This window comes from Thermobia domestica, chromosome 1 (genome assembly GCF_964235325.1).
Source record: "Thermobia domestica chromosome 1, izTheDome1.hap1.1, whole genome shotgun sequence".
Classification (NCBI taxonomy): Eukaryota; Metazoa; Arthropoda; class Insecta; order Zygentoma; family Lepismatidae; genus Thermobia; species Thermobia domestica.
In genome coordinates this window covers 390757089-390782459 of record NC_137454.1, presented here as the reverse complement: position 1 = coordinate 390782459, position 25371 = coordinate 390757089, and the positions used below count along the sequence as shown (strand labels likewise).

Here is a 25371-nt window from a genome sequence, read left to right as displayed (position 1 = left end):
CAACAACGAATAAAGTCGTACGGTGTATACTAAATGTTCGCAATGTTGCGTTGTGAAGTTAATGTATTCACAATGTTGCGTTACACCTATCTATTTTATTATGCTGAAATTGCCGTATTTGTGGAAAACTGTTTCCTTTCTCTTCTATAGTATCACAGCAATACCTTTTAGTAGCTGTAATTACATGATCCTTAGTTTGCAACACTGAATAATAAAAGTAATATTTTAAGTTTACGTTTGGCACGTTGATTTGAAATATGTAATAATCTGACGTAGTGGCATATGAAAAAAATATAACTTTATATTGGGTTGACAACACTGTTTATTGGGTCTTTCGGTTTAATACATACGTAGATGTCCCCTTCCTCATATTTGCTTCGAGCAAAGTTTCGCTTTTCTCTCTCTTTTGGTTTGTCCGTTATAGTGGATGGTCAAGATAAATTATCCATCCTGTAAATAAATTGTCCATTCTGTAGATAAATTGTCCATTGTTTATGGAGCTAGAAAGATGGAACAAACGCCACTCGCAAGCTTTTGCACAACTGAACATAAACAAAAGCGGGCGAAATTGCTGAACCATGCGTAGTTTTTGAGATCTAGCATGAAACATATCAAAATATTTATTTTTTTCCGGGCTACGACCATCGTCACGCTCGTGCTTCCTTCGCGTTTTTACAATGTCCTCAATTTTTCCTCCATGTAATATCAGTCATGATTTTCTTGCAATAGTTTATTCAAATGCAGAATTACCTTGTTGTCTAAACAACAGTTGTTAGCACTTTGCCCTTCTGAGATATTACGCCCCAAACATGGCATCAAAATCAAAAACTTCAACTTTCGGACCCCATAAATCTACGGAGCCAGTAGTGTCATGGCTATCGATATTTCTATAGACTCTTTACACGCAATAGTATTCAGCACAAAACTTATGAACCCCTCACTTTATGCCATTCCAAAATACAGCAACGTTAAAAGTGTAATTTTCTGTACTTTTTCTAGTGATTTCATGTATTGGTTTGCAACCTTGCTTTATTTATTTAGAAGCAAGAATGTATGTCCTCCGTGTACCTCAGACTCTCCTTTAAAAATTCGTTTTTGTTTGGTGTTCGTTTGATACGTACGTCCTGAGCAACTATAGGTTTAGTAAACATTTGCAAATTCAAAAAATGGCACTTCACCGACAACAAAGATGGCCGCTATTCAGGAACACTTGTACATACGAGAACGTGAATAGTGTTATTGACCTTCTTATACACAGGGTTTGTCACACTCCAATTTCTATAATTTTCGGAGATGGTCGAGCAATCACCTCTGGGCCACTTCGTATGGATTGACCCATATTCAGTTTCGACAGTGTACAAGTACGCTGAACTTGCGTACAAGTACGAAAAAGGATTTGTCTAAACACGAAGCAAAAACTGTACATAACAATCCACATAATAAACTTTGTTTTAATCTTTTAAGTCCTACTTAAAATCTTGCCATATGCAGGTACTATTATTTCCTAAGACTTACTATTATGGCGTTTGCTTTCAGGCGAGGGGAGAGGTCGGGCCTGCAAGGGTGCCAATTCTCTGTAAGTTTAGGGAGGGGGGATTGAGATGCAGAAGGTATATATATATATTGTAAAGATTTCCTATATATTGTAAAGATATATATTGCAACCTGGGGATCCTTACAATATATATATATATATATATATATATATATATATATATATATATAAGCATTTTAAGAGAAATTGCATTCAAATTATGCCAAATATTGTATATTCATGAATACAATAGGGGGACCCACATCAGCTTTGGGGGGGGTGGGGGGTGGATCGGCGCCCTTGCGGGCCTGGCACAGACTCTGCGGATATACAGAGATCACATCTTATTTAGAGACTGTCGAAGGCGTCTGCATTTGGTCAGAAAAACAGTATCAAAATACAGTACTATGGAATCGCGTTGGAATATGTTTAACATCATGGCGAAAGTACTGTTAATGTTAAGAATACGTGTAGGGAAAACATTTTTTCACGCTTCATAATGAAAATTTCTAATTTTACTATGTTTATGTAACACCTGTATGTCTTGTTCATTAGGGAATTCAAACGCTAGATCGATAACATTAACTTGCGTTATATTAGATTGCGCCTTCATTACTGATAAGTCACTGAGCGATTAATCAAAATGTGTAAATGGTAATTTTTTTGGTGTATTAGGCAGAAACTTGGTTTAGCTGTCACCGATTTTGAACTCTATATACAAATAATATTCCTTGTTGCCGAGAGATGAAGTAGGTCAATAGGTCGTGGGTCAAATGGGTCAGGATTTGTGAATGGGTTATGGGTCAACAGGACGTGACCCACTGCGACCTACCATCCACTCTGACCAACGATTCACCATGACTCACCGACCCACTCTGCTCAGTGCATTGTAGACAGCATCTTCTGAACACTGGTGAATTTGTCTACGTTTTACTCTAAAGATCACCATTTTTCTTCCTTTTTCATTTGTTTCTATTTATTTACCTAAGATGATTACATCAGTGAAAACAGAACTTCAGGCACTTTTGGAATATTGATATTTGTAAGTAATTGTAATAATAGCAATAGGAGTTACTACTTGGCTTTCGAGACAATCGAATTTTACACTGTTTTCCCTTTACATTGGCCTACTTTACCATGCTTTGAGACTTTCAAATTTCATCCTACCTTGCACTGAAAAGTGTAGGATATAATTATATATGATAATTAAATTGAAATTAATCGTAATATGGCACATAATAAACATTTTACCTTTTTGTATCCTGAAGGTCACATGTACCGGTATTGCAACAGAGCGGTGTTGGAACGATTAACCGTAGAAATTCAAACTCCGATTAGTGTTAATTTCATAGCCTTGTTTTATTACAAGTGTAAACTCTTTAGTCAGTAGAGAAGAGGCCGTGGATCTTGTGTCGAGTTGAATTGATGACGATGACGATGAGTTTTGGAGGGTCAGAGTGGGTCACAATGGGTCAGAGTGGTTCATAGTGGGTGGTAGGTCGGAGAGGGTCATAGTGGTTCAGAGTGGGTGACTTTTGGCAGTGGGTCAGTGGGTCTTGGATCACGTTTTAATTGACCCACGCATTCTGTGCCTTATTGTAGAGTTGGAATGTTTGTATATCTGAGAAAATACTTGGGACATAAATGTATAATATAAGAACAACAGTGTAAGTCGTTTGCTACGTGTCAATTTATGAAAGATGAATTTGATGTTTTTTTTTTCTAATTTTGAATATATTTTATCTTAAAAAAAATAACTAAAATTTTCATGAATATAAGCCTCCTACTTACGGCCTTGTAAGTAATTGACTAAAAGTTGTGTAAGAAACATTAAAGTATTGTTTGGTGTTAACAAAGTAAAAAGTATCAACACCAGTAACTAAAAATATGAATCCTTAGAACTAAAATGTAATATATTAATCTGCACTTACTCCATTCAGGACTCAATGATCGAAACGTACAAAAAGATGTGGAGATTTATGGAGAACAAGAAACCGTCTGTGTTCGTCCCTACGTACGAAGAGGGCATTCAGAGAGTGTTAGAAGGAAACTACGCCTTCCTCATGGAGTCTACCATGTTGGATTATATAGTGCAAAGAGACTGCAACCTCACTCAAATAGGTGGTCTACTCGATTCCAAAGGATACGGGATTGCGACACCAATGGGTAAGTGAAACTGTACAATTGTGGAATCTGTTATTGTAGGAAATTAAGTGATTTCTTAAGTGCTAATTGAATTTTGTAAGTACTTAAATAAAGTGTAAATTAGAGTGAAATGAAATGAATTTTTTGAGTTTTGCGTCCCACGTTTATGTCGGTTAGGCTAAAGAAGACGGTGATTATGAGAAATGAATGAAATGGCGGAAACGGGAGAACCCCGAGAAAACCCACGCACACGGTGTTTGTCCACCACAAAGTCCACACGGCGCGAGCTGAGATCGAACCAGGGATCCCAAGCACGGAGGTGAACGCTCTATCTCTGAGCCACCGCGCCCCCACTGTAAATTAAAGTGTGGTACACCCACATTTGAGCACTAAGCTCAGATTCACTTTGTAATGGAATAAAATTAAGTCTGTAGGCTCATCTCGCCTCAATTTTATGTGTTGTTAATCACAGGCTCAGTGTTTCCAATAGTGGAACTCATCTAGTCACTAGATTCAGTCATGTTTCCATCCAATGAAATTTGTCAGTTCCTAAAGAAGGAAATATACGAAAGCACATGTTATAAATCAGAGATTACGTAACTTTTTTAATTAATTATTAGATTGGTATTTAATATCGTTTTTAGTACCGAGGCTCCTTCAGATTAGTCGTACTACTGGTCATTAAAGAAAAATGAAGAAACAAGAAAAATATTTGAAAAGCTTGAAAATAATAATGGGGGAAAGAGATGTATGCATGATAGTAATGACCTAAGACATTTTATTGGTATGGTGAAATGTTAGAAAGGCAGTGTAGTAGACAAATGTGTGTTGGGAGTAAGAAATGAAAGAGGAGATAAATTTATCAATCTTTGAAGTCACAACTAATTTGGAATTGGGAATATTTTGTCTGTCCAGCACACGATCAAAATATATTCATGGAAATCTTCAATAGACAAATGGAAATGTTAGTTAGATTTACGTTACAAGTCAGAAAATATTTTGAAATAATAGGAACGCGTTAAGACACATTTTTAAGATCATAAAACTGTTCTAACCATTTTGAATAATCAACTGAACAAAATAGGCAGGAGAAGAGTAGGGAACTGAAAGACATGACGAAGGAGAAAATGAGAAATCGATGTTAAGAAACTGTAAATAATAGTTAAAACTATAAACAACATTAGCCGATATTAACAAGTGGTGAAGTTAATTAAAATTTACCCACATGAGCTTGCACGAGAAGTGGGATTGTACAAACACCACACATATAGGATCTTTCAAAACAACACCGACAACGTTTTGGAGGTGAGTGCCGACACCAAGATAAGATGAAAAGTATAGACCAACCTGGGTGCACAAGTGGTTCCTTTCGCAGTTGCAGGGTGCCGAAAACATGATAAAATGAACTTTAAAGGTCGATAACTTCAAAACTATGGGACCTACAGTAGTCGAATCAAGACTTCACCTAGGAACAAATATGTCGCTATCCAAAAATACATGTTTTGGAATTCTAATGTACTCACGCAACAATGTTTATAGAGGGAGCATGGTTACGGGCATATGATTTGAAGTGCTCACCAACTACCTCTAAAAAAATTGTTACGGAAGTACCACAGGATTCTGAAACATGGATATTTGGATAGCGTACATACTAGTTCCTAAATGAAATCTTGAACCCACTACCGTAGGTCCCACAGAGCTACGGAAACCTTTAAAGGACGGCAAGCCACTTTGTTGGCAAATCTGGTAAACCTCACCGGCCGGGAAGCCACTTTTGTGGCGCACACTACATGGGCACTTTTGGCCCGCGTGTAATAGTTTGCCAATCAGGGAAAGAGGTCAAAGTTTTGTCTGAAGGGTTACCTAAAATTGCAGTTATGATATATTTGATAAGTGATGCTATAAGCATTTGTTTCAAATACTACAAATAATTTTTAATCATCTTTAAATGGCCGCCGACTGGTGATGCATACAGGGAGTTCCCGCGCCGTCCTTTAAAAGTTAAAGTTCATTTTATCATTTTCTCAGCAGCCTATAACTCCGAAAGGAAGTATTTGTCCACCTACGTTGGTCTATACTTTTTGTTTTAATTTGGTGTCAGGAATCACTCCCCAAATGCTGTCAGTGTTGTTTTGAAACAGCCTATATAAGAAACATTGAGCTATGGAAGAAATGTTGAAGAAAATGAAGGAGAAAGGAAGGTCATAAAGAGAATAGCAGTGATCAGCCAAAACGATATACAAGATATTAAGTGACCAATTACGAAAGAAATAAGAAATAATGAGAAACACTCTGCTTGCAAGCATAAGAACATTGAGAAATAAGGAAAAATATGATAATTTAACGAAATATTTGTAACTCAAAGTGAAGAAAGGAAAATAGCAATGGAAGTAAAATGAAATTAAATAAAAACTTTAGTTTTGAGTCCTATCATTATGCCATGCAGACTACAGGAGGAAATTGCTTAAAGAAAATTCATAATTAGAAAGTAGTTGTTGCATTATGAATGCAGAAGAAAATGGGATAGGCGTCAGAAAATCTACGTACTCGATGTTGTTCTTACAGTCTCACATAATTTTGAGTCCAACAAAGGATTTCTTGAACCCGAAGTGAAATCTCTACCACTAAGCCACCGTGTCTTTTCAAGGTAGAAAATGAAAAATACGTAAACAAACTTACTAGCTTTAGTTAGTGAGAGAAACGGAGATTTAGGAAGATAGAATGCATTGAAGACTTTATATGCGAAATACGAGTAGATCCCTACTCTGTATCTGGAATAATAACAACAAATTGTGTATAATACTTCAGAGCTAGTTTAGAAACGTGATATAGGGGACAAGTGAGTCAATTAAGACAAACGACATATTAATTCAGCTTAGTAACTGGAAAGGGTGGGGGTAATTATTCCAACTCCGTAATGAAGTGACGTACGTATATGAGACTAAAAGTGGCCAAGGTTGAGTTAATTGAAAGACGATAATGATACCATTTGCTAGTGAATCAAATGCAAAAAGATGCAAGCGTTAGGGAATGAGAAGTAATGCAAAAAGATACTAACGTTAAGGAATGAGAAGTAATGCAAAAAGATACAAGCGTTAAGGAATGAGAAGTAGTACGAAAAGATACAAGCGTTAAGGAATGAGAAGCAATGCAAAAAGATACAAGCGTTAAGGAATGAGGAGTAATGCGAAAAGATACAAGCGTTAAGGAATGAGAAGTAATGCAAAAAGATACTAGCGTTAAGGAATAAGAAGTAATGAAAAAATATACAAGCGTTAAGAAATGAGAAGTGAAGTTTGAAGGAATAACAAAAGCGTATATTGTTTGTGGATAAATGAAATGCTCAACAAAGATTGAGTACTGTACTCCACAGGGCAGAAACACGAACACTACGCAAGGAGATTAAAATAAACTGAAATACCTTTAAGTTTTGCGTCCTATGATTATGCTGGCTTGGCTAACTAGACGATGAGGATGAGAAATGAATGAAACAGTGGAATGAAGAAAGTGGGAGGAAACCGAAGAACCCCGAGAAAACCCACGTACACGGTGTTTGTCCATCACAAAACTTTTTTTGCACGAGCCGCGAATCACTGAGCCACCGCGGCTCATGAAAATAAACTAAAGCTTCGAAATCTGGGTATGTAAAAGAAGTCAGAGAATTATGTGAGTAGAACGAAAAATTATTGAAGAGCTATTAAATATTGTGGGATACGAAATCATAAAATATGGAAAAACAAAATGGTTATAAAGTTATTTTACAGGAAATTTCCTTATTAGGTATGTGATAGAAGTAAGTAGAAAATAAGACTAAATGTATGAGGAGAGAGAATACTGGAGATAGTTATAAAGAGAGAAAGAAACTATTTATGACATTAAGAGAGAAGATGTATTCATAATAAGATTATATAAGAAGTCAAGAATAAGTACTGAAAGAGAGAACAAAATTACAAATAGTTGGAAAGAGGGAAAACTGATTAGGACATTATTTTGAGAAGAAATTGTCTTATGATGGATGTGATGAAAGGTAAGTCGAAGTATTAAAAGAGAGAAGAACAATACCGGAGAAAGTTGAAAGGAGAAAAAGAAAGTGATTAGAACATTATTTGAGAAGATTTGTGTTATTAGAGATGTGATGGAAAGTAAGTTGGAGAAGAAAGGAACAATATAGTTAAAAAGTATGAAGAAGATTGAAAAAGAAAAAAATGGTTATAGAATTATTTAAGAAGAAATTGAATTATAAGATATGTATGTAATTATAGATATCGTGGAAGTAGTGATGATTTGGGTGGGTGACCCCGGTGAAAATCCTCCCGGAATCATATCTCCTATTATTCTCAGTATGGATTTTCAGAAGTAGTTTTAGTACTACTTTCCATCCCAGTATAATGAAATTCCCCCCGGGAGAAATTTTCTGAAATCTCTAAAGTGTAGAATCTAAGTTAGAGAGTAGGAGAAAATCTTTGACAGTTTCAAAGGGAACAGAAATAATTGATAGGCAAAGATCAAGTGGTTTGCTGAGAACTGTGGGGTATGGAGATCCTCAAATTACAATCAAATGATGTACTAGAAATTGTATAATTCTCATGAGGAACAGCAGGGAAGTAAAATTTTTGAAATAAGTTTGCAATATAATATTTTATACAGAATATTTGCTGTGCAAAGAATAAGAGGAAGACATAAAAGTAACCAAGAAACTTCTGTCGCTATTTTTCTGGAGGTCGGTGTTCAATTGGACCTCACACCCTGAGTTAAATGCGAATCAATATAAGGCGTAGGTCAGTTGTTGGTGCGGCTATATCCAACATAATACCTGGTTATGGCAGTTCAGTTACACCGTGAACTTCCGTAAGGACAGAGTGAGCATGGAACCTCCACAGAGCGTCATAAGGGCGTGAATACTGTACGAGTTCAAACTGGGGACAAACGCCGCTGCAGCGGGGGAAAGATATGCCAGGCCTATGGTGACGGTATAGTGACTACGCGGACAGTGCAGTGGTTTTTTAACAAGTTTAAGGACGGTGACGAAATACTCCAAGAAGCACCACGTGCAGGAAGACCAATACATGTACAAAATTAAGATCTTCAGGCAGCAATTGAGAGGAACAATGGCCTGACATGTGAGAATTTGGCACTACAATTTAGTATGAGTGGAGAAACCATTCGGGAGCACTACCATTAACTTAGGAAGCACTACAAGTTCGATTGATGGGTCCCACATGATTTGACTGCGGGCCAGAAGATAACGCGAGCAGACATCTGTGTTTCTTTGTTGTCTCGTTTGAGAAAGAAGCCATTTCTGGAAATTGTGTTGACATGTATTTGGTCTAGGAATTAATTCGTGCGGTTGGTACGCACACATTGAAGCTGTAGTACAAACACAAAATACATAAATACCTTAAGAAAAATATTGTCCATCGCTAGCCACCACGTTCGCCCATCTGTCAGGCAATGTACGGATTCCGTGGCGAAAGAAGTCCTCATCCTTGGAAGCGATCCAGTCAGAGACCCATGTTTCGATATCTTCTGAAGAAGTAACCCGCTGTCCAATCAAATCGTTGTTCATGCAATCGAACAAGTAGTAGTCCGAAGGAGTAACGTCTGGTGAATACGGTAGGTGGGGTAAAACTTCCCATCCGACATTTTCTAAATAGGTTTTGACCGGTTTTGCGACATGTGGGCGAGCGTTATCATGTTGAACAATAAGTTTATCATGTCTGTTCTCCCATTCTGGTCGTGTTCTGGCCAGAGCTTGCTTCAAACGCATTAATTGTCGTCGATAACGTTCTCCATTCATAGTTTCACCCGGTTGCAGCAGCTCATAGTACACCACACCTTTCATATCCGACCATATGCACAGCATAACCTTTGCACAGTGAATATCTCGTTTTGGTTGTGATGGACCTGGTTCACCTGGTTTCACCCAGGCCTTTTTTCGTTTAGGGTTCTCGTAATGGATCCACTTCTCATCACCCGTAATAATTCGATGCAGAAACCCCTTTCTGCTCTGTCGTTGAAGCAGCAATTCGCAAATGGTTTTTCGTCTTTCAACGTCTCTGTCTTTCAATTCATGTGGAACCCAATGTGACATCTTTTGAATCATTCCCATGGCTTTCAAGCGTTTGGAGACTGTTGTTTGATCAACGCCTAATGCTGCTGCAAGTTGTTCCTGCGTTTGACACGAATCCTGCTCGAGCAATGCTGTCAATTCTTCGTCTTGAAATTTTTTTGGCTGTCCAGCTCGCTCTTGGTCTGCCAAGCCGAAATCACCACTTCTAAACCGTGCAAACCACTTCTGACACGTTCGCTCAGCTAGAGCATGGTCACCATACACTTCCACCAAAATACGATGACTTTCAGTCGCACTTTTCTGCATGTTAAAGTAATGCAGCAGGACACCCCGCAAAAACACTTTATCAGGCACAAATTGCGCCATGTTCACTTAACTACAAACTGGTGTTGTTGACGCTTTAATCCACTGCCCTATACTACGAACGATACGCGATGACAGGGGTTTGCAACACATGTGTGGATACACGGAACTGTGGGACGCTCCGTTCGTTGCGCCATCTCTTGTCCACCCGCACGAATTAATTCCTAGACCAAATAATGAGAAGTGTGTCCTGTATGAAGCTCCACGGCGCCGTCATCATTGGTTAGCATCCCATGAACCGGTTCCAAAATAGACGAAACAACCACTGCAACAGAATATGGTCCTTGTGTGTGTTTGGTGGACTTCTCGCAGCATCGTGCATCGGGAACTGCTACGAGCTGGTCAGAGTATTAATGCAACTAGGTACTGTCAACAGTCGAGCCGTGTTCAAGAAAAATTGAAAACTCTCGAGCCAGCACTTCTGAATCCAAAGGGTCCTCCTGTTACAGGACCACGCTAAGCACCACGTGGCTAGGATGTCCCAGGACATCATTCTACGCCTTGGATGGCAAACACTATTGTATTCGACATACACCCCGGACATTGCACCGTCCGATTATCACCTGTTCGATTCCTTGGACAATCACCTTAGAGGACGTTAGTTCAAATCCCTAGTAGAAGTGCAAAATGCACTTGATACTTTCTTATCTTTACGGCCCACCAAGTTCTACCGCGATGGAATCCATGATCTTCCAGAATGTTGGCAGAAGGTCGTCGATGCTGATAAGGACTATTTTTGATCATCCAGTTATGTTTTAGGTGACATATCGATGTTCGAAAATGGTGGGTGGAAAAGCGACAGAACTTTCTTGGTTACCTTTATAATACAGAGAGCCCGAAAAGTAGCACACATCAATGAAAACAGGAATTATTAGAAATTTAATTATGGTTGTATTAATTGTTTCTTTGAATGTTAGCTGACACCATAGTTGTAGAAACAACGAGCATTTACACAATCTGTCATGTAGCGGTCGTATGAAATTTTCGGTACTCTGAGGGAAATTTCCCTAATCTAAGGAAATTTCGTAGGAAACTTTGGCGAAAAAGGATAAAGTGATTTTTTTTATGATAAAATGAAAATTTAAAGAAATTCTCGCGCTGACTGGTTGATCACACGTAAATTGTTAAATTTTTCATTGTTTTCCAGAAATAAACCAACACAATATCAATAGTGTATGTCAGTCTGTCTTTCTATCTAGCATGATTTGTTCCCATTGTTGGTTGAGTGTATTTGATTTTTTCTTTAAAATTGAATAAAAAGTAAAAAAAAAAAAAACTAGAAGCAAAAAGCAAATGAATAAAACAAATGTGGTTGGCACTTCCTTTAATATACGTAAGCTAATCTGATCACATAAATTATATCATAGGAATTGAACACTAAAGAAACTAGATAAAATATGATAAGAAAAGGGATTTCTTTTTGTCAACCGATTGAAAGTTTCTCAATGAAACCTACCAACACTGCAGTAGGGCCGTAATTACATTGCCAGAAGTGTATCATTTTCCCAAGAAGAATGCTTTCTTATGAAATCTTTAAGTTTTACGTCCCACATGTTATGCCGGGTAGGCTAAAGGAGACGGTGATGATGAGAAAAGGATGAAATGGTGGGATGAAGAAAAGGGGGAAGAAACAGGAGAACCCCAAGAAAACCAAGGCACTCGGTGTTTGTCCATCACAGAGTTCACTTCGCGCGAGCTGCGATCGAACCGAGGACCCCTATGCACCAGAGGTGAACGCTCTACCACTGAGCCACCGCGTCTCCTGCGAAGAGGAATCAATTTTCATTGTTGAACATTGTTTACAACCGTTCTTATGGAAATGTTATAGACAAGTTTAGGTAGAAATATCCGTTAAAGGAAATATCTACACAAACAATCCGCATACACTGGATTACCTAAAGAGGCAAGGGCGCCGATCCTGGGGGGTGGGGAGGCCCCCCCAAGCTCATATTGGCACCTATGTATTTGTATGAATATGTATTTTTCTTGTTATATGTATTGTTGTATGTAATTTTTTATCAATGGCATACAGCCCAAAGTTACAGAGAAATCGGCGCCGCTGTAAAGAGGTACGACAAAGGTTAAGAACATTAGTAGAGAAGTGTTCCACAAAATAGCCTCAAACACGGTACAAAGGCCTCGCGCAAGCATTACTCAAGCCGACAACTATTTCGTGCGTATGTTGTAAGGACAAGATTTCACTTTTTTTTTCTTAAAACGAGAAACTTTATTAAGACTAGAGGTGACTCCCCAAAAGTTGTATAATGTATTGATTGTTGTATAGAACAATTAGTTTGTTAAAAAATCTTGCCGATTCTTTCAAGTAAAAACAATCAATTTTTAACAATGTGATTTCCTTCACGAGCTGCCACTGATTAAGACGTATGTATTATTGTAATTGGTGTTCTAAACCAGCAAATGCTTGTATGCTTAGATGTATGTGACATTTCGAGCACCCTGTAGCTCGCTAGTTCCCTATTTTGCTGAAAATGAAACATTTATTAACATAAAGCATTACGTTTGTAGAATATAATTCTTTTAATTTACTCAAAACTATTATTTGAACTATTCGATATCTGGGTAGTTTTAATAATAAGGACACGAAGCGCGAACGAACTTAAGGCAGGGATAGGAATTTCGAAAGAATCATTTAGGGGAAAAAATTGTCTTTTGCGAATTATTAAGGAGTAAACAAAAGGACTCATTAAAGGGGTCCTTGTTTGTCTGAAGTATAGTACTCTATGGGACAGAAATATGGACATGATACAATAATAATAATAATAATAATAATAATAATAATAATAATAATAATAATAATAATAATAATAATAATAATAATAATAATAAAGCCTGGAGCCTTTTGAATTGTGGGCGTGGACATGAATGGAATGAATTAACTCTGTTTGAACGAAAAGGAAATGAGAAGGTGTTAAAAATTTGAGGATAGAAAATAAGAATTTGAGGTGCAATTAAAAAGAAGATAAAGTGATTGGGATATTGGCTGAGAAGGAACTGTATTATGGTGTACACCCAAAAAAGAAAGTATTTGACAGTTGACAAATTTTCTTTTGCCAATAGCTCGGGAACAAATTAATTAATTTGGGTATTTTTTTGTTGTTATCCTTGGAATAGTTATAATTTCATAACTTGCCAATATCGGTAGGATAATTTATTGTTAAATTTTTAGGAAAAGAAATTTTGTCAACTGAAAAATTCTTTCTTTCGGAACTGTACGTGTAAGAAATTACGGTGACAGGAAAAGAGGGAAAGGCAAAAAATGGACAGTCTTCAAACTAAAAAAAAAAAAAATCGTACGTGTTGATGAAGATATTTGCTGAACACTGTGATACACGGAAGTCTCTCAGTGTCTGCAAGTGATGGGCAAATAACGGCAAAATGCCTGTGATGATGATTTCTAGCAATTTCCTAATTGTGCTGGTATATAATCTATAATGTTTATATCACATATTCTGTTTTAGAGCGTTAGTTTTGTTCTGCTTTTTAAACCTCAATAAAACATATTGTGATAAATTTCCAAAAACAAAAATAGGTTTAGAAAAAAACATTGATGTGAAATCCAGCACGAAACGTCATTCAACTTAGCTTATCCATATCAAAAGTCAATAACAGGTCATTCCTGTCACGTTTAATTAACTGTATATGAAGCGCTAATTAATTGTAATCAGTCCACTTTTTCATCCACTTCATAATTTGTTTACAGCAATTACTGTTCGCACCAATTCGTAACAAGTCTAGCGTCAGAGAATATTTAAATGCAGGGTTTGGACATTCATTAACAAATTAAAATCAAACAATATTGACAGTTTTATTTGGGTTTCAAAGAAAGGGAAAAAATATCATTGATATTGTGTTGACAAAAGATGTTCTTTTTCTATTAATTGTGTTCATTGTATGGTTTGGAATTTAAAGTAGCTTCTCAGCATTAAGAGCTTGATTTACTGAAAATAATACAAAATTTACCATTTTCCTTTTGCTTGTTTATCATAAGTGAAAGGAGATAATAAAATGTAACTTACCACAATCATAGATAACGTTATTCTACAACAGCAAATACAAACCTGAAGAATTTTCAGTGTTGCCATCCATAGAAATTACAGTGTTGCCAGAATAACATTTCCCCCAAAATCTAAGTTAAGGCAGCGACTAGAGGAACGAACTCAAGTGCATTTGATTACGTTGTAACGTTGTCTTGGAATCATGTGAACTACTTTTTAATTAATAGTTGTATTTAGTTTGTAATAAACAAAATAGTTTTAAGATACAGATATTAAAATTAAATAATAATGTTATTTAAATAGCAGTTCACAGGATTCCAAGACAACATGGTACATAACCAAATGCAGTTGAGTTTGTTCCTCTAATCGCTGCTTTAACTTAGATTTTGAAGAAAATACTATTCTGGCAACACTGTCATTTCTATGGATGGCAAGACTGGAAACTCTCCAGGTTCGTATTTTCTGTTGTAGAATAACATTATCTATGACTGTGGCTAGTTGCCTTTCATTAACACCTTTCTCTAATGAAAAACAAGCAAAACAAAAATGCTAAATTTTGTATTATTTTTAGTATATCACACTCTTAAAACAAACTAAATCATAAGTAAGTTGTAACAAAGTTTCATTTGTTTCTTAGGTTCACCATGGAGAGACAAAATATCACTAGCCATTCTTGAACTACAGGAAAAGGGGGAGATTCAAATTTTGTACAACAAATGGTGGAAGAACCCTGGGGACACTTGTACGAGAAACGACAAAACAAAGGAATCAAAAGCAAGTGCTTTAGGGGTCGATAACATTGGTAAGTGCTAACCTTTAATGAAACTTGATCGTATGATATTACTAATGAATGGTATAAATGTTTGTTTCTGTCCTTTCTCAAATTTCTGTCTGCTTCTATTCTTTCTCAATTTTTTGTCTGGTTCTATCATTTCTCAAACTTTTGTCTGCTTCTATCCTTTCTCAAACTTTTGTTTGCTTCTATACTTTCTCAAACTGTTGTCCGCTTCTACCCTTTCTCAATTCTCTGTCTGCTTCTATCCTTTCTCCAACTTCTGTCTGCTTCTATTCTTTAAAAACAAACTTTTGTCCACTCCTCTCCTTTCTCGAACTTTTGTCTGCTTCTATCCTTTCTCAAGCTTCTCTCTGCTTCTTTCCTTTTCCAAATTTATGTCTGTTTCTATCTTACCTCAAACGTTTGTCAGCTCCTATCCTTTCTCAAACTTCTGCCTGCTTCTATCCTTTCTCAAACTTCTGCCTTCTTCTATCCTTTCTCAAACTTCTGTCTGCTTTCATCCTTTCTCAAAGTTCTGTCTGCTTCTATCCCTTCTCAAACTTCTGTCTGCTTTCATCCTTTCTCAAACTTCTGTCTGCTTTTATCCTTTCTCAAACTTCTGCCTGCTCCTATCCTTTCTCAAACTTCTGCCTGCTTCTATACTTTCTCAAATTTCCATCATTTTACCTTGGGTGTCGTAAATTAGTAACATGTTATACTGCTGATTTTTATACTTCCTTTGTCTTATTTCTTGATGTATAGAATCCATGAAATCTGTCTGTGTATGAGTCACGTAGTATTTTCTGGTAAGAAAATTTCTAAAAGATATTTAATTGTGCTTCTTTATAGCCGGATAGCTAACGGGAGAGGCAGAGACGGGTTTAGATTTAATCAGGCCGTAAGCTATTGAAGGTAATCGGGTATATAGATTTTATATTATTTTGGAAATGTATATACATCTAGTATTTTCCTTTAAATTTTTGGGGTCCCGAAGAGAGAGTGGCCCTAAGTTGAATCTTTAATGCTTTGGTAAATAAATACAGAAGACATAAATTTATTTGGATAATATTTCATAAGTAAATTTCGTCTCACATTTTCTTAAACTATGACACACTAAAAAAAAGTATGTGGCGTATGTACAACGTAGGTTACATGTGTAAATCCTGTTGTTTTTCACTTAACGTACGTCGAACGTATAACTTAAAACGTATATTTTACGTGTAAGTGTTCCGATTAAACGTACTTTCCGTACGAACGAATGGACTGTATATAGACGGTCAGCATCTCACATACAGATGGACGTATAGAATATATAGCTGACGTATGTAACATACGTATATGTACGTAATATATGGAAGACTGTAAAATGCCAGAGATCCTGCAACGGCATGATGTAACATCTAAGCAGGAAAAAGCACAGTACATATGTACGATATCGATAACGTATACTCCGTACTGATTTCTGTAGTAAGCATAAAGGTACCGGATATTCGTACAATATACCGGTGTCCGGATAGCGGATTTTTCTCAGTGTAGATTTTCCAAACTAGGCGAACTGAACACTGAAACTGGAAGATCACTTATAACACGTCGTTGGCAATCGAATTTATTCCTTGGACCCTGAATCCATATCAAAAAGCTATTAGTCGGCATTTAATTGTGCTCTATGGTGATTAATAGTGAAACCGAAAATGGCTTATTTCTATCACTTCCGGTTTAAATAGATGGTTAACATAGTAGTTTTAACCTATTGTTGAGACGCTGAATCAATTTGAAGAAACCATTTGTCGTTATATTTTACCGTTTTTATTCCATGGCTGTCAACGTTGAAACCGGAAATGGTTAAATTCTATCACTTCCGGTTCGAATAAATGGTTAACAGAGTAATTGGAACATATTGTTGTGACGCTTAATCAATTCCAAGAAACCGTTTGTCGTTATCTCTTACCGTTTTTATTTCATGGCTGTCAACGTTGAAACCGGAAGTGGTTAATTTCTATATCTTCCGGTGTGAGTAGATGGTAAAGGAGCGGTTGAGGTCTGTTGCTGAGGCACTGAATCGATTTAAAAATTCTTTTGTCGCTATTTCCTATCGTTTTTCTTCAAAGGAAACCCACCGTAAAACCGGAAGTAGCAATAAATTTTACTACTTCCGGTTTTAGTAGACTCATGCGCATAAAAACAGTAATTATTCTTTTCTTAAAGCTCCGACTCGATTAGGAGAAACACTTCGTATCTGTTACCGTTTTTTTTTCTCTGGCGATCTGAAACCGGAAATAGTTAATTTCCCCCATTTCCGCTTTGAATAGAAATTTAATGCATGAGTTTGAAGTTATTCTTTGGATGCTGGACCGATCCTAAAAAATCAGTGCAGGATATTTACTACTCTCTTTGCACTGATATTTGCTAACAGACGCCTGACTAACATAGTTGTTCTATATGACATGGAATTAAATGACATTTTTCAGTTTAACGTCACACGCTTATGCCCTTTAGGATAAGGGAGACGATGATTAAGGCAAGTGAGTGATAATGAAATAATCAAGGATGTTATAAAATGAGGATTTGCCCATACGTATCTTCATCATATGAACTCAATGAAGCTACAAAACAATCGAGCATCGTCTCAGCCGGCACATTTGATTAGCTACTCTCGTTTCCGCCATGATTGTTGGCTTGAAACATTGCGATATTAGTGGCGCGGAGTGGGCAGAGTAGGTGTGTTGAAGGTGTGACGTATGGCTTCATGATTTTGTTATAAGGGCAGATCCTCTTTTTTATAATTTCCTTGGAAATAATAGCTTTAATGATATTGTGGGGGGAAACGGAAATACCCCGAGAATACCCACGGACACGATTGCCCACCGCGAAGTTACTTGGATCGAACCAGCGACCCCACATACCAGATTTAAGCGCTCTACCAGTGAGCCACCGCTGCCGCATAGCTGTTCTATAAGCGTTCCGATACTTATTCATAGCATAGTTTGGAAGTCTAAAATCATCAATCAGTGTTGTGCTAGAGTGTTCTGGTCACACGTGCTTCACTTCGAGCAAATTGACGTATTGAAAATACTTTTTTTGTTGTTGTTATTGTGAAAAGCTTTTAATGCTATCGCTCCAATTGGCGTCAACTTGTCCAAGCGCGCACCAGATTCTTTCCGTGCTATAATTGGATCAGACAGAAAATGGCTGCAGGTGATTGTAGCCGATGGAAGATTTAAGCCAGGTTCAGATAACAAATCAATCAACGAGTTGACCTCCCATGTCAGACAACAACTGTCCAGTGTAAAGCTATCAATCAAGGACGCCAAATATGCTGTTAACATTTCCAAATACATTAATGAAGGATTTACCTCTCATGGCTTCCAAATGTAGTTACCCTCCATCGTAATTTTTCTAATTTCATTTCCCTCTTAAGAGTACACACTAGTTATTCTTGTGTAGAGAAAACTGCAAAGTCAAAATGCATTAACAAGTATTGACTTTCTAAGTACTCAGATACAAAAGCAATGAGTGCTGAAAGATTCTGCAAAAGATGATTTGCGGTGAGACCCAATATAGATATCACGCTTAGGAGAAAGTTAGCCATCGTACACATATAAATTTATATATTAGCCGGGTGTCTCAGATGAAAGAGGACCCGGGTTCAATTCCCGATGGAAGAGCATGTAATGTAATTCACATCATACTTTAATGTGTAACTTTGCTTCTGACACAGAATAAAAATGCAAGCCAATCATTGAATTAAAACCTATCGTTGACTTCTCGAAGTAAACCAATAGCGTTTCTCTAAGCTTTCTTTTTTTAAAGCTTTCGGTTCCTTTAAAGGCCAGATTGCAAAGTACAGTTAGTATTTCTAATCAATTTAAAACAAAATACCGAGTAGCCCTGCAGCTAGCATGTATATTGTACATGTACAGTAGTCCCATATTGAATTTGTGGCATCAGTACCTAAGAAAGTAATCATTTCAGTTGCTGGCTTAGGGGCAAGATATCTCTAGGAGGTACGAAATTCCCCCAGGGTAGTGTTCCGATCGTGCTCAGCCTGAGTTACAAGTATTTTCACAGTATCACTTTCAGCCTCCCATTCATTCAAAGTCTCCCAATCCAAGAGAAAATCTTCTCAAGTTATTAAGTAAGGAGTGATTATGAATTCATTCCAATCTTTCTTTCTATCAATTTAACGTCCCACGATTATACCCTTTACGCTAAGGGCATGGGACGATTAAGGCAACTGAATGATGATGGAAAAATTGGTGGAATGAGAACTACAGAGGAAACGGCAGCACCTCGAAGAAAACCCACAGACACGGTTTTGTCCACCACAAACTTATTTCGCCGGGGATCGAACAAGGGGCAATACGAGCCAAAAGTAAGTGTTCTACCAGTCAAGCACCGTGTCCCAACTCATTTCAAACATCGATTATGTACTTGAAGCATAACTATTTGATATAACTTAAAACACAAACACGAAATATACTTAAAAAAATCTTATTAGAATATAAATTTAAATATAATTACAATATTAATTATGCATGCAATTATTTTTTATTTTAACCTATGTTTACAAAGTTAGTTAATCTACAGGGTTTCCAATACACAATGCAACCCGGAGTTTGGGATAATAGAACTTTTGAACCAGAAGCCGTACACAAATAATGGTTATACCAAAATGAAACCTTGTTAATTCATATATTTTTAAACTAGAAATCAACGATTGAAGTACACTAGAAACCACATAGTGTTGCCAGATGTAATCGAAGGTGTAAATCAGTTGTTTTTAAAAATCACGTAAATTGACCCATAACTCATACGTATGGGTGTTCGGTCGTTAAATTTTAGTTTGTTTAGTTAGAGTAGCTTGGAAACTATGGAATGGAAAAAAGAAGTTTTCATTTCCACCGATAACTAATCGGATTAGGCCTCTGTAAGAGGTTACTAGGGAAAACGTGGTTTTCATAAATTAACATTCTGAATTGTTAACAGTGCTGATGTTTTAGTGCATCAAAGGTGTCAGTTATACGGCAGATTCTCAAGTACAACTGTTTTGTTTCAATGAATAGCAGTGTTGCTGGCTGCATGTAGGTAAAAGTTTATCATGATAATTTCAAAGTTTGTTTTTCATTGCTTTCAGGAATTGCATAATGTAGATAGATCCTTAACACACCCTTTGATGCACTGAAACATCAGCACTGTTACCAATTCAGAATGTTAATTTATGAAAACCACGTTTTCCCTAGAGGCCTCATCCAATTAGTTATCGGTGGAAACAAAAATTGTTTTTTCCATTCCATAGTTTTCAAGCTACTCCAACTATACAATCTTAAAACTAACGACCGAACATCTATACGTGACTTGTAAAAATAAATGATTTACACCTTCGGTTACATCTGGCAACACTGTGTTGTTCCTAGTATATTTCAATCGTTGCTTCCTAGTTTAAACATGCTGAACAAGGCTTCATCTTGGTATAACCATTATTTGTGTACCGCTTCCGGTTCAAAAGTTCTACTATCCCGAACTCCGGGTTACATTATATATTGCACACCCTGCCTGTAGTCGTCTCCATATCTGAAAGAAATATGCCTATATGATTATTTTTTAGCGAGAGAATCCGTACTCTTAAACGAATTCGGAAATTAATTTCGAATTGTATAATTAATTATTATTCTCTTGGCTTGAAAATAATTAGAAACGGCACAGAGTACACCACATAAATGAATGACACCGTATACAACGTTGAAATTGAAGTTCGATTCTTTTGCATTTCGTCTGTCCTCCATTTCGCACTCAAAACTTTAGTGAGATAAATGATTTTTTTTGTGGAAAATATAAGACTATAGATTTGCTGACTGGAAAGTAATTTATTTATTTTCGTTTTAGCGTTGTATTACATGGATAGACTAGCGTTTTGCATCTTTAGCATTATAGTAGGCAACTCATCTGAAAAGCACTGCCGGTAGTCTATCAATAAGGAGAGTTGAGTTGATTTTGAGTTTAACGTCCCGTTCAGCAGCGAGGCTATATGAGTCGTAGACCTACTGATTAACGTGGAATCCGAACCACATGAGCTCCCGCCGGGAATCGAACCCGGGTCTCCCACGCCAAAGGCGCGTACGCTAACCGCTTAGCCACGGAGGAGCTGTATCAATAAGGAGAGTATCCATTATTACCCTATAGAAATAAATGGGAAAACGATTTTTGATTGTAGATATATGTACTAGGTTCAGCTGGGTGGATCACATTCATCCACTTGAACCAATAAAAAAATTTGGCTTTTAACTTTCGACTCTCTACTTCCTGGTTAAAGTTGATAGTGATCCACCAGGTAGATTATGTCTCCCGGATGGACACACGGACAGAGAAAAAGGAAATTTTGTTAAACCAAGCTATTTAATTGATCTGTTAAATTATATTATTTTTTTCAGCTAGGTTAATATACCCCTTTATGATCAATCAATTATGTATACATTAATTTCTTATAATAATAGATCCAAATCACATAATACATGGCACTATCTTCATAATGCATGAAAAAACTCTGCGAAAGCTCATTCGTAGTAAAACAGACAATACGACACAAAAAGTGTTCACATCAACCTAAGAATACAATGAGTTCCACCTAGCGACCGACTCAGAAACTACGTATTGCTGTAGTTCTAGCGCCAGCCGCTAGATGTGATGCCAGTAATATGTTAAATTACAGTAAACGAAGTTATACGAATAGGAATGGCAGTCATTTGGGGGTGGGGAGGAAGGGAGTCTTTTGAATTTGTTTCGGTCATACTGATTGGCTAAACGTCTTTTGCACCCTTCTACATTGGCCGTTCTATTCTCGATTCCAGAATGGGCTGCTAATATTCGTACAATTTCTATTTTCTTTGGCGCTAAAAGTGTCCCAAACACGATCAAACGGATTAATAATGTTTATGTTATATTTTCTAATTTAAAATTTGTCATCTTTTCTTTCAGTTTAAGGTTCCACGACTGTGACCTTTAGGCTAAAAGAAACAAATGATTATGGCAAATGAATGTTGATAAAAGAAGTGGTGAAATGGGAATGTGGATACCCGAAAAAACCTACGGACAAGATGGTGTCCACTAGATACTTACTTGTCCGGGGATCAAACCGGGGACAATAGAGATAAGCGCTCTACCACTGAGCCACCGTGGCCCCCACCAAACGTTTCTCATAAATGGACGTATTTTGAAACACTGGAAATAATTCAGTCCACAGTGAGAACGGCGAGTTGAAAACGTTTCAATCTCTGCTTTCCTAGTGTGGAGTTGAAATCAACAGCGACGATTTTCCAAAATTTATGTGGGTGTATATCAATGGCGGGACGTGTTAGAATGTTTTCAGGGAAGTCTCGTTGTTTGGTTGAATTATTTTGAGTTAAAATCTTTTATGAATACTGTCATGAAGGGCTGTGCTGTGATAAAGTAAAATATATCGGAACTATAAGGATAAGTTGGGGCTGCCCTAGTTCAGTCGGTAACGCGACTGACTTAAACGCAAGAGAAACGGGTTCAAACCTGGGTCCAAACTAGAACTCTTGTGGGTCCCGAAGTCCCGGAGCACCCATGTAGTCGGCGCGCATGGTTGGAATCATCAAGGAGTTACAGGAACATGTGATGAAGTGTGTTGATCCAGGACGAAAATATTTTGAAGGATAAAAACAAACAGTTATATCCACGTCTTCCATGTTTATAACAGTTGTCACCAAAATTTTGGAATACATTTTCTACTGAAAGTATGAATAGAAAATAAATAATAGTGAAATAAAGGATACATTCCACCGCACTAAACTCTCTCGCTCTCACTTCTTCAACGTCATATCAATCATTTTGTAGTTATCACGGGACTAGATATTAACGAAATATAAACAAAATTATAATGGGATCTTTGGTAAACTGCATCGAAGAAAACACCTTCAAGAGGAAACAATCTCTTGTGAATATTTTTCCAAATTTAATATGAGGATAAACTGTATTAAAATTTGTAAAGTCGCCTCTAAAAGTAGACAAAATTTACAGAAAAGTTGGAAATTCGGGGGAAATCCGGACCTCTAAGATGCACCTATTGATTACGTGTTTGATCTATATTATAGAACTGTAAATTAAGCACTCGTTAATGACGCAAGGTCAAATCAATTGAACAGTTTTGGGGCAAATTGCTCGAAAAAGATTCGTTTTAAAGAGTAACTATTTCCTATCAGTCTTGTATTGAAACACGATTTATACTATATTCGTAGGCCATTTCTGAGAGAATCATTCGGGAAAATATTCCCAACAGTAAACTACTCATGTATTTTTCCAAAGAAATGACTCAATAATATAGGGTAGTTAATAAAATATTCATTAATGGAAAATTAGCCGTTTTTGAGAAATTTACATTTTTATATTTTCAGCCTTTAATAAAAACGCCTATTTTGGGGGATAGGAGCAAATTTCGAAAAACTTTATGTGGGATCGTATAAAAACATTCAGGTTGAAATTCGGTTGAGTAATATGGCCTGATGAAGTTAAAGTCCCTCCAAATGAACATGTCGCGATCATTAATGGAAAAAGTGATTAATGAAAACCTATAACTGCATGCCTATCGCCAAAGGACAGGCCAGCGGTCAGATCATTGCTTGATGAGAATGCAACATGATAGATCAAAGTCATTCCTGTAGCAGTGCGTGAATAACAAGTATCGATAAATTTTGCTCACAGATGCGAAAGTTTTCCCAGTTGAAGAACATCTCAACAGACAGAATGATAGCACGTATGCAATAACCAGAGCTGCAACATGTGAACAAGTTTCCCGAGTCCAGCAAGGACATCACCCTACATTAGTGATGATTTGGCTGGGGGTGTTGTAAAAGTGTACCAGGAATACTTTCTCGGCAAGGTGATGAAACCCTTTGGCACCACTATGTTGAAAAATAAGTTCCAACACGACTCAGCACCAGCTCCTAAGGCAAAGACGACACAGGAGTAGTTTCGTCGCAACAAACTTCCACTGATCACCACCAAAGAATAGTCCTCGTCAAGTCCATACTTAAATCCTCTTGACTACAAGATGTGGTCCTATTTGGAGAAGAAAGTATGTGCTCAACCTCGCATGACTGTTGACTGCTTGAAGTCTCAAATAGTGAAGATAATGGCTAACATAGAATGACGTGCACTTTGTTTTTCCTGATTGGTTGTGTCTTTAACAGTCTTGTCTAGGCATAGGGATGACATTTTAAATAGCTGCTATATCCATTTATTTTTCACTTACCCTTACCTATATTGCACTACACATATATTTCTCAACTTACTTCGTTTCATTTTTATGGTCGTTAAGCTTCAGACAACTGTTGATCAGATTCTGTACATGGGAGCAATACTATCACGTATATTGTTATGTGTATACTGTATATGATATACTATTGCTTTTTTATGTGTAAATTTATCGAAAGTTTGTGTTTTGTTTCTTGCTTTAATTCTACAATATTAACATTTGACCAATATGTATACATACCAATATATATGTATACGAGGGGCTGCTGAAAACGTCGGAGTTTAACGCAGAAGGAATACGGGTATAGCGATGAAAGTGTACAATTTTAAAGAACACATTTCTGTAACTACAAATACATATGTTCATATTGATAACAAAACTTTTCTTGTGTTCTCCAGAACACTAAAATGATCATGTGTGGCCAACAAGCGAATTTCATGAACACTGAGATTAGAGCTTTTATCAAATTTTCGATTTTTATCAAGAGATAAATCCATGAGAAGATCAATGAAATATTACTAAGAGTCCTCACCATCAAATGAAGTGGTGAAGAAGTGGAGGTCATACTCGAAACGTGACGATTTCTGAACAGATGATGCTTCCCGTACAGAAAACCAAAAACACTGACTGTCCCGAATATCATGGATGGGATTCATCATATTAATCTTGAAAATCACAGAATCTCACTAAAACGTGTGCAGAGATTGTGGGCATTTCTCGAGAACGCGTCGGTAGCATAATTCATAATGGCTTGGGCATACGCTACCTCTTGGCAAAATAGGTTCCCAAATATCTATCAGCACATCAAAAGCATCAAAGAGTGAGGACGTCAAGGAATGGCATCTGTCATTTTTACCGCAAATTTCGATCAATTTCTGTCACGAGTAGTGAACATGGACAAAACATGTTTGTTTTTCTACGATTCTTAAGCGGAATTACACTCAATCGAGTGGCAGCATTCAAGTTCCTCTGACCGCAATAAGTTCAGAAGACAGAAGTTGGTTGTGAAAGTGTTTGCAACATTGATTTGGGATAAGGATGGAGTCGTACTCATAGACTACCTGCCCAAAGATCACACATTTGATGTAGAGTTTAACTCTGCATTACTCATAAAGTTGAAAGTGAAATTGAAATTACAACGCGCCGTGAAATATTGCAAACAAATTCTATTCTTTCAGGACAATGCCTCAGCCCACC

The 25371-nt window shown here is 37.0% G+C and overlaps 1 protein-coding gene across 3 annotated transcripts in view; it reads left to right on the top strand.

Moving 5' to 3' along the window:
• Positions 1 to 25371, top strand: part of LOC145665244 (glutamate receptor ionotropic, kainate 2-like) — a 1018072-nt gene that overhangs the window by 976349 nt on the left and 16352 nt on the right. For all 3 annotated transcript variants that reach the window (XM_081732538.1, XM_081732544.1, XM_081732549.1), the window contains 2 exons: positions 3475 to 3700; positions 14766 to 14930. In XM_081732538.1, coding sequence (XP_081588664.1) covers positions 3475 to 3700; positions 14766 to 14930 — 391 coding nt within the window. The remainder of the gene's footprint in view (positions 1 to 3474; positions 3701 to 14765; positions 14931 to 25371) is intronic.